Source organism: Nyctereutes procyonoides, unplaced genomic scaffold (genome assembly GCF_905146905.1).
Source record: "Nyctereutes procyonoides isolate TBG_1078 unplaced genomic scaffold, NYPRO_anot_genome, whole genome shotgun sequence".
Lineage (NCBI taxonomy): Eukaryota > Metazoa > Chordata > Mammalia > Carnivora > Canidae > Nyctereutes > Nyctereutes procyonoides.
In genome coordinates, this window is record NW_026575146.1 from 83,185,623 (window position 1) to 83,196,171 (window position 10,549).

Sequence of the window (10,549 nt, forward strand, 5' to 3'; positions counted from 1 at the left end):
TCTTTTAATCCACCCATTTGTTCAATAAATAAATAAATATTTACTGAACCCCAGGCAATGTTCTAAAAATTAAGGATATAGCAGTGACCAACACAAAAGCCCTGTCCTCTGGAAGTTTACAATCTGATAGGTGAGGCAGACAATATAAAAGATAATTTTGGATCGTGGTACGTGCTTATAAAAACAAAAGGATGATATCACCCAGGATAACTGAGGGATGGCCAGGGAAGGTTTTTTTGAAGTGACATTTGAACCAAGAACAGAACGAGAAAGAACCCACCACGTGAAGATGTGAGTTCTGCCTTCCAGGCAGAGAGGACAGCAAGTGCAAAGGCCATGAGGCAGGGATGAGCCTGGTGTGTCTGTGGGCTGGGGAGACCTGTGGGGCTGGGATGTGGTAAGAGTTGGGATGGGGGGTTGTCAACAAGAACAGAAAGAGCAAGGTCTGATGACTCTCTCAACTCTCCAAGGGTGTACTCCTCCCCGTTGACTGTACCTCCCATCTTCCCAGATTCTTGCTGCTGGGGAAACAGGATCCTTTCATCCCCTGAGAGGAGTGAAGAACCAGCCCTGGGTCCTGGGGATGGGGGTGACTGGTGGGGTTGGGAGAGAGGAGGCCTGGATAATGGGTGAGGAATGAAAAAAGGAGGTGGTTGGAAGGGCAGACATCTGGGCTTTGGGGTGGAGGAACTGAGCTGGGCAAGGAGCAAAGATGCCACGTGAGTGTTCTCCACTCATGACTCACCTTCTCTTCCTCCTCCTCTTCATTGCTCAACTCAAAGCTCCCTGGGAAATACCTCCCTGACTGGGGACCAAGTCAATGCCTCACAGGGGTAATTGAGTCATGAGGGGTGGAGAAGAGGGAGGGAAGGAGAGTATAAATAGCAGCTTTGCTTCCCTGGCTCCTCTCTGCATCCTCCCCAACCTGCCAACAACATGCACCTTGCCAGTGTGGTCAGCTCCTGCTCCCTCCTACTGCTATTGGGGGCCCTTCCTGGATGGGCGGCCAATGATGACCCCATTGAGAAGGTCATTGAAGGAATCAACCGAGGGCTGACCAATGCAGAGAGAGAGGTGGGCAAGGCCCTGGAAGGCATCAATAATGGAATCACTCACGCTGGAAGGGAAGTGGAGAAAGTTTTTAATGGACTTAGCCACATGGGGAGCCAGGCCGGCAAGGAACTGGACAAAGGCGTCCAGGGGCTCAACAGCGGCTTGGACAAGGTAGCCCATGAGATCAACAGTGGCATCGGACAAGCAGGAAAGGAAGCTGAGAAGTTTGTCCATGGGGTCAACAACGCTGCTGGACAGGTTGGGAAGGAGGCAGACAAAGTGATTCAAGGGGTCCATCATGGGGTCAGCCAGGCTGGGAAGGAGGCGGAGAAGTTTGGTCAGGGGGTCCACCATGGGGTTAACCAGGCTGGGAGCGAGGCAGAGAAGTTTGGCCATGGGGTCCATCATGGGGTCAACCAGGCTGGGAAGGAGGCGGAGAAGTTTGGTCAGGGGGTCCACCATGGGGTTAACCAGGCTGGGAAGGAGGCAGAGAAGTTTGGTCAGGGGGTCCACCATGGGGTTAACCAGGCTGGGAAGGAGGCAGAGAAGTTTGGTCAGGGGGTCCACCATGGGGTTAACCAGGCTGGGAATGAGGCAGAGAAGTTTGGCCACGGGGTCCATCATGGGGTTAACCAGGCTGGAAAGGAGGCAGAGAAGTTTGGCCAGGGGGTCCACCATGGGGTTAACCAGGCTGGGAGTGAGGCAGAGAAATTTGGCCATGGGGTCCATCATGGGGTTAACCAGGCTGGGAAGGAGGCAGAGAAGTTTGGTCAGGGGGTCCACCATGGGGTTAACCAGGCTGGGAAGGAGGCAGAGAAGTTTGGTCAGGGGGTCCACCATGGGGTTAACCAGGCTGGGAAGGAGGCAGAGAAGTTTGGTCAGGGGGTCCACTATGCTGCTGGGCAGGCTGGGAAAGAGGGAGACAAGATAATCCAAGGAGTCCACCATGGGGTTGACCAGGCTGGGAAAGAGGCAGAGAAGTTTGGCCAGGGGGTCCATCATGGAGTTAACCAGGCTGGAAAGGAGGTGGAGAAGTTTGGTCAGGGACTCCACCATGGGGTTGACCAGGCTGGGAAGGAGGCAGAGAAGTTTGGCCAGGGGGTCCATCATGGAGTTAACCAGGCTGGGAAGGAGGTGGAGAAGTTTGGTCAGGGGGTCCACCATGCTGCTGGGCAGGCTGGGAAAGAGGGAGACAAAATAGTCCAAGGGATCTATCCTGGGGTCAACCAGGCTGGGCAGGAGGTGGAGCACTTTGGCCAGGGAGTTCACCATGCCGTTGAACAGGCTGGAAAGGAGGCAGACAAAGTGGTCCAAGGGGTCCACGATGGGGTCAACCAGGCCGGGAAGGAGGCAGAGAAATTTGGCCAAGGGGTCCACCACGCTGCTGGCCAGGCTGGAAAGGAGGCGGAGAAACTTGGCCAAGGTGTTCACCATGCTGCTGGCCAGGCCGGGAAGGAGGTGGACAGGTTGCCGCAGAATGTTCATAATGGGGTCAACCAAGCCGGCAAGGAGGCCAACCAGCTGCTGAATGTAGGTGAACAGGGGTGGGGAAATGGGAAGAAGGGGCCGGGGGAGGGAGAGGCTAAGCCCTTGGGACATTGGGGTAGCCCATGTAGCCTTCATTCAGTCAAAGAAGCTCAGGGAGCTCTATGATCGTGTTCCCTTTCTTCCTCTTCATCTCCCTACAAAGGAGCTGGGGCTCAGCTGGTCAGATGGATCAAACCATCTTGTCCGCCGAGCCCTGTATCAGACAGTGTGAAAGGGACCCAGCCCCACCTTCAGAGAGCTGCCGTCCTAGTCAGGGGGTGTAAGGAGACGAACATGGGGTCTCTCCTGGGGAAGAGGAGAGAGTTACCGAGTCAAGATCCCGTGCAGTGCAAACGGAGTGAGTGTTGAGAGAACCCCGAGCATCAGAGTAAGCGTGAGGAATGGCTTGGAGAGATAAGCCCTATTCTGTTTAATTTTCATAACAAGCCTCTGAGGTAGTCAGGGTGAGGATGCTGACTCCCTGATTCTTAGATAAGGAAATAGAAGCTCAAGTGAGGTTTTAAGGGGATTTGCTAGGGGCAGGTGGCTAGCACACAAGGGTTCTTTCTCTTCCCTGCCCCCGCCCCGTTGGGGAGATCTCCTGGAGGATTTCTGGAAGGGGAGCATTTCTGCTGAGGGAACAAATACTGGAGGCCCGGGGGAGGCAAGGGGTGCCATTCATAGCGGGACAGGCATCAGGGGGGCACTTGGGGAATAGGAGAAGGCTGACCCCTGCCTGCCTCAGTTCCCCCTCTCCAGTCTCCACGAGGAGTCTTGAGGACCGGCCCAGACCTGGAAGCCGATAGCTACATGGGCGGCCAGGCAGGGACCCAGGGCTGGGGGTGGGGAGGAAGGGACCCTGCGGACAGTGTGCACGGTAGACGAATGGGCGCTGCGTAGATGGCAGTCTTCACTGGAAGAGGTCAGGAGAGGGAGGGCTGTTCCAGGATGCAAAGCTGGCCACAGCAGCAGCAGACGCACAGCTGAGTTTCGGGGGGTAAAACGAGGACAGGGATCAACTGAAGTTAGGGGTCAGGCGGGAGGGTGTACAGAGGGCAGAGCTGGGGTCGGGGCTGAGGTGACTGTGGTCCTAGGATTTGCATGGATCCTCGGGGTCCCCTTTCCAGTTTCCAGTCAGGCTTTTCTCAGCAACGGAGGGCATTTCATTAACTGAAATAAAAGGGAACTGGGGGAGGGAAGACTAGTCAGTAGGACCAGACATCCTTCCAGGCTCTTCTTCCCATCTCACAGAATTCCCGCAGTGACATGGGCGTTGGGTTTTCTTTCCGGACAATGAGGGGGGGAGGAGGCTAGCCTATGCCTCCCGTCAGTCCGGGCCCCAGTCACCCTAGAGGGCAACAGGTCACCGGGGATAGAGGAACTTGGGAGACCCCCCAAGGGCCGAGGGGTTGTAATGACAGTCTGGGCTTGGTCCACAGGGCACTCATCCAGGAGTTTCCACCGGCCAGCACCAGCACGGAGGGGGCGCAACCACCACGTTAACATCTGGAGTAAGTCACCCCAGCGCGGGGGCCTGGGGTGGGGAGGGAGGGGGCCCTCCTGGGATGGCGGTGGGGCACCTGCTGGTGACCAACCCTCTTGTGCTCGAATTCCAGGCTTCGGTCAACAGGCCTTTCATCAGCTTCCCAACTCTGTGGCAGGTGAGTGCCCGCGGCCGGTCAACCCGTGTCCACTGTCTTGGGAGATGTTCTCACGCCCCCTTCCCTCTGTGGACAGACTCAGCCTCGCAGAAACCATCAGACCTGTCTCCCAGCTCGGCCTTCCCTTTCTTCCTCTGCTCTTTGTCCCTCATCCCCCGCTCTCCTCTTCTGGCTGCTTTCCATTTCCTTGGAAGCAAATGCAAGCTGGCAATACGACCCCATGGATGGGGGGGCGTCGAGGGAGGCTGCTGAAGCCGCCCCCTCCGTGTGCTCACTGCTTCTCATCATTCCCCTCCATCCCCTTCCTCTCTCCCTCCCTCCTCTCACTGTGAGTCCCTCTGCTGCCTCACAGCAGTGTGCTGGGGAGTGGGAAGCTGCAGCTCTGTCCTTTCCCTGGCTGACAGGACCACCCCCTCCCACCCACCCCCACCCCGGTGTGAAGGCTCCTGTGGCACCCTGGCCCCTACTCTGGGCCCAAAACAAAGTCCTAGCTTTGCATTTCTCTCTGCATTTAGCATGTTAGCTGCTTGAGACTGAGGCAAAAGGATGAGGGTGGGGAACAGCCCTGTGGTTGGGTCCAGAACCCAAAGGCACAGCCTCATTTATTTCTGGGCTGTGGGGATGCCAGGGGACCCCCTGAGGCAAAATGACAAGGCCCTGGGCTCTCACACAGCCCCTGGCACCCCTGCCTGGGAGGGCTGGCTCCCTGTTCTTCCTGAACCCAGGAACCACCTTCCTGAAGACGTTGCCCGGAACATAAGCTACTCCTAGGCCTGGGAAGCTAATACCAATGTCCCCCTCATTTCTCTAGGGGGCCGGAGGGCAGAGGTCTTGATCCCCTCAGGGCTGTGTTCCTGCATTCATTCCCTTTCTCCTCTCTTCCAGAGCATCGCCAACATCATTCTCTAAACTGATGCACTGGCCTCACTCAGCAGACTGACATTCCTGTTGTCATACTGGCTGAAATGACCTGGGGGACCTGGGGGTGGGGGGACAGACTTCCTGAGTCCGTAAGGGGGCTGTACTGGGATTTGTGAATAAATACGCCGCCTTATATACTCTCATCATGGTCCACTCTGCTCCCCGAGGAAGGGCTGGTGGGGGGAGGCTTCTCTTTTCTTGCTATTTTGCCAAGGGAATTGGGGGCTGGTGCACAGGGGGGCCGAGCTGGAGAGTCCAGGTCAGTAGGGCCAGATACAAGAGGGCGCTCGCAGGGACAAGCCACGCTTCGCTACTGTGCAAAATCTGTGCGTGCTCGGCATTAAGAGGAGCATCTGTGCAGAGAAGGCCCCTTCAGGCCAGCAGTGGGGGTAGAAGCACCAGGGAAGAGAATGGTGGGAACCTAGGTGGAGCCCAAGGCCGGAGGTGGTGGGGAGCATCCTCCTGTGGGGGGTGTGGCACCAAAGGAATAACAATGATAACCTGTATTTATTGTGCAATGCTGGGCTCCCTGCTGGGTGCCTTCCACGCATGACATCACCGAATCCTCCCAACCCCCCAGTTAGGTAAGAGGCTCTGGTATTGCTCCTTTTTACGGAGAGGCACGTGGAGGCTGTCGCAGGTTAAGAAACACGACCAAGGTCACATAGTCAGGAAGTGGAGGGGAAACGGCTTGAGAGCTCACAAAGCATATTCTGAAAATACAGATTTTTTTTCTGTTTGGCATCAAGTCGTGGGGAATCGCGCATGGGGGAGACGGAAGAGATGCATGTGGGAGATCCTGGCACGGGGGACGAGCACCAAAGGTGCAGCGGGGAGGCACACGGACACCCGGAGGCCGGGCCTCTTTACAACGGTGGCACCGGGGGACACAGAAGGCCCGGTTTTCAGGTGCATGGTGCAGCTCCTGCTCACTGAGCACTAGCTAGCTCCCAGGGCTGTGGGAAGAGCCAAAACCATTTAAGCCTCTCACAGCCCAAAAGGCAGAAGCCCTCTTGGGATCCCCATTGCATGGATGAGGACAACGGAGGCTCAGAGGGGCCAGCGCCTTGGCCGTCCGCCGCCAGAACCGGACCTTTCACAGTTGCCTAAAAAGTCTCTAGAATGCCTGCCGAGCACTGGCCTGGGTGCTGGGTGCTGGGGCACGTGCACGCCTATTAGGACCATGGGCCTGTGGGCAGCTTCCTTTCCTTCTAGGGGCCACGATTTCCTACTACAGATGGGGAGGAGGGTTGTCTGCAGGGGAGGACGACAAACACGGCTCCCAGCACCAAAATTCCATCACCGGTGGGAACAAAAATTGCCCTTGCGGGGTTCCCAGGAAAGTAAATACAAAGCGATGAATCAGATGCATCGACAAGAAGTAGGCACCACCAGGAGGGGCAGGGGCTGCACGTGCACGGTAACAGGGACGTTCCCGACGCTTCGCGTTCACTGCATTTTTCCTGATTTGTAGAACACCATCATTTTTGTGACATATGGTCCTTCCCTTCCCCTACAATATTTTTAATTTGAAAAGATTTCAAATGCACCATAAAGGTGAAAGAATTTTATAGCCGATGCCTGCGGAGCCCCCACTCACGGTCTGCCGCTAACGCGCTGCTCTCCTTGCTTTGTCGCACACCCATCCATCTGTCACCGTCTATCCACGTAGCCACGCGTCAACACGTTTTGGGTGCCTCTCAAAGTAAATTGTGCTCGTCCGTTTCCTGCATTTTAATAAACAAGAAGCACTCCTTCAGACCCCACATTTACTGAGGGCCTACTACTCTGTGCTGGAGCTCGTGTCCTACAAGTGGGAGGAGGCCCTTCTGGAAAGGGCATATGCGAGGGGATCATTCTTTCCCACAGCGAAGGCTCTCCCTGATTTCATCTGTACCGCACATTTTCTTGCTGGGTTTACTTGGATGGGGGTCCCGAAAGTGCTGGAGACATATGGGATAATCCTGCGTGCCTGTGTGTGTGTGTGGGGTCAATCCTGGGAGGCTTCTTGGAAAGAACTGAGCCGGTTTTAAAGGGTAAAGAGGCATGGCTCACTTCTGCCTTGGGGCCTGCTGTCCCCTCCCTCTGCTAGGAACATCCTTGTGTCCCTCTGGCCCCCTGCGTTGGCTCCTCCTCACCCTGCAGGGGCCCGCTACTTGACCGCACAACCCGCCCAAAGGGCTGCCTTTCCCATCCTCTGTCCTGGCACGCTGATCTTGTCTCTTCACAGTGCTTAGGACAGGTGCGATGATATATTTGCTCGTTCAATGTCCATTGTCCCCCTAGACTAACATGTTCCAGAGGAGAGGTGGAGGCCAGGCACGAATGGCCGGCAGCTAACAGAGGGCAGGCCACTGCCTTGAGCAGACTTGGTTTCCCTTTTGGCCATGGAGTAGGTGGGAGCCAGAACCAGGCACCTGAGATGGACAGGTGGAGGCAGGCTGGGGGTGAGGAGAGGAGGGGCCGGGTTGTGCAAACGTGATGTGGAGGAGAGGGGAGGGTAGTTCAGGCGGGACCCTCGTTACTGGGTGCTGAGCGCTGACAGGCATGATTCGTTCTCCGTCATCTCTAGCTCCCCGAGCTCCCTGTGAGGCAGGTAGCGTGACTGTCCCCCTGAGGCCACCCAGCTAGTAAGTGGCGAAGACCTGGCTCCTGGTCAAGAGCACTTCCTTGCTGCTGGTCTCTGCTGGCGAGGTGGCCTGCTTCCCTGGGACCTTCGGGGAGGGGAGGGGGCTACTTCCAAGCAAGTCCTCTTTAAAAATGAAGTGTCTGCGTTCAGGAGGTGTGTGTGTGTGTGTGTGTGTGTGTGTGTGTGTGTCTGTGTTGTGTTTTTCAAAATTAAACTGCCAAGGAGATACCCCGACATCAACATGGCCAACACTAGCAGGAACACCGAGGGCGCGCTCCTGGGTGCCAGCCACTGCCCTGGGTGCCTGGCGAGGATTACCTCGCTTCACCCTGGCATTCCTGCCTCTTACAGACAAGGAAGGTGCTGCTCAGGTGGGTCAAGTTCCCAGCTAGTAAGGGGTGCAGTTAGGGCTTGAAGCCCGGCTCCACGATAGATACTGCACACAAGTGAGCCAGCAGATGCCAGTCCGAGGCCCAGGACACCACGCAGGGGAGCGGAGACACCACCCAGACCCAAGGCCTCATCTCCTCCTCTGCTTGAGTCCAGCCTCCATCCCCCTGACTCCCACGAAGCCTCCTTCCTGGTCTCTGTACCTACCTCCTGCCCCCTATTCCCCCGGCCTGTCCATCAGAGGGACCCTGTTAATGCTGAGTCAGACCATAGGCCTCCTCAGTCAAAACCCTCCACTGGTTCTACCTCATTCAGAGTAAGAGATAAAGTCCTCACAATGGCCCAAGTCCCCAAGTCCCCCCATCTGGGCTGGTTTGTCTTTGACTCCAACTCTCCCCCCCTCCGCCCCCGCTCCAGCCACAATGGTCCTTTAAATAGAGTAAGGAGGTTCCTGCCCCAGGGCCTTTGCACTGCCGTCCCTCCACTTGGGATCCTCTATCCCCAGACATCCTCATGGCTCACTCTCTCACTTCCTCTGGGTGTCAGTTCATAGGTCACATCTCAAAGAGCCTTTCCTGATGACCGTATTTAAGATACTCCGTCTTCTCTAGTCCCTTACCTCCCACTATTCTTCCTCCTTAGTGCCCACCACCTGAGACGCTCGTTGTGCATCCTCCTCACAATGACTGTGAGCTCCCTAAGGAGAGCGATTCAGGCGATCCTCTTCCACGCTCTATCCCCCGCGCCTAGAACAGGTGTGCCACACAGTAGGTACCCAATAAACCCTTACGGAGTGAATGAGGTAGTGACTTAGAAAAGCTGAAATCAGAGGGTCTTGGACATGAGGTCGGGCATGTCAGATTTGTGGATGCCAAAGGAGGGATGGGGACGTAGGAGAAAAAGTTATTTGGGGTCAGACAGACCTGGGTCAAATTCCGACGGCACCACTTTACCACGATCGTTTTCAAATATGCTCTTATGTGTGTGTTTACCAGCCCTGGGCCTCAGTCACCTCACCTGCAAAATGGGAACGTCTGCTCCCCCCCCGCCCCCCGGGTTGTGGTAAGGATTCAATGAGATCCCGCACGTGGAAGCACTTAGTCTTCTATTTGGTTCACAGCAGGTATTTCATATATGTGCCTTCAGACCACGCGAGGTGACCTCTGGGTCCAGAGATGTCTGAGGGTAGTTCCCCCAGGAGGTAGAACATGGGCGTGCATGGGGGGTCCGGGCCCAGGAACGCGGCTTTGAATACGTCTGAACCACGCCGCAAGAGCCATGCCCTTTTCTCAGTTTTCTCTGAAGCTTTCTGATTATGTTAGAGAATAAGACTCCGTTTCTGTGCTCGTGTGCCCTGAACACCTCCCTCATACTTGCTAACCTCCCTTTTGACCACAGGAGCTGCAGCCAGCTATAATGTAACGTCACTGTGTGCTTCTTCGCTATGTTTCCTGGCACTTTCTATTTAGGGGCAAGTGATCCCGGCTTTCCACTTGCAGTAGCAACATAAAATAAACTTAAGGAAGTAAGCTGGCTTAAAGAAAAGTATTAGTAATAGAGGTGGGTCAGAGGCAGCTACACACCATGGCGAAGGTGCTGTCCCGCGAGGGAAGCGTGGGAAGGAGTCTCTGAGTCACCAAGTGCTCTACCTCCAGCCCCCTGGTCCTGCCCCGGGAAGTGGAAGCACCAGGCTCAGGGGCTGGGGGGCCCACCAGCAATCCGGAGGCCTCAGATGTACTCCTGACCCCTGCCCCCACCCGCCACAAGGGCCCAGGGCAAAACCACAGCCAATTCCATCCAGAGAAGAATGAAGGTTTGGACAAGCAGGAGGAGGTCTGAGACCGATGACTACAGAAAGCGCTGGGAGTGGGCCATGGGAGTGGGGCAGGCCTGGGCTTGGCCATTCCCGTCCGAGCTCCAGCTTCTCTGTCTTGAAACGGGGCAATGAGACGACTATCTCCCAGGGACTGTGTGAGCCTTGAAGTGCTTAGTCCAGCGCTGGGCACACAGAGCCCTTGATAAACTGGAGCTGCAGGGACGATTATGATGATTATTACCACTACCACCATTATCATTGTCATTAAAAAGAGGTGGAATAACAGGGAGGTAGGAGGTGCCCAGGACAGACAGGGATGGTGTTTACGCAGCGAGAGGTGTTGGATGTTACAAGCTGGGGTGCGGGTGCTGGGGTGGAGAGAGACTTACAGAACATTGAGAAAGGCGGATGGAAACCGGCCCCTCCTAACTAGGTGATGAGTCCCAGTGATACAAGGCCCCGGGGCCCTGGGAGCAGAGAAGCAACCCCGTGCTGGACAGGGGTGAGGCCGGGAAGATGCCTGAGCTCTGTGACCTGAGCTGGGATTGGGGG

The 10,549-nt window shown here is 56.1% G+C and overlaps 1 protein-coding gene across 1 annotated transcript; it reads left to right on the plus strand.

Annotated features, from left to right (window-relative positions):
* Positions 1-898: 898 nt before the first annotated feature.
* SBSN (suprabasin) lies at positions 899-5,305 on the plus strand. Its single transcript, XM_055311177.1, has 4 exons — positions 899-2,583; positions 4,020-4,091; positions 4,197-4,241; positions 5,127-5,305. Exons 1-4 carry the CDS (start codon positions 937-939, stop codon positions 5,148-5,150), a joined length of 1,788 nt encoding a protein of 595 aa, XP_055167152.1. The 5' UTR covers positions 899-936; the 3' UTR covers positions 5,151-5,305.
* Positions 5,306-10,549: the final 5,244 nt, after the last annotated feature.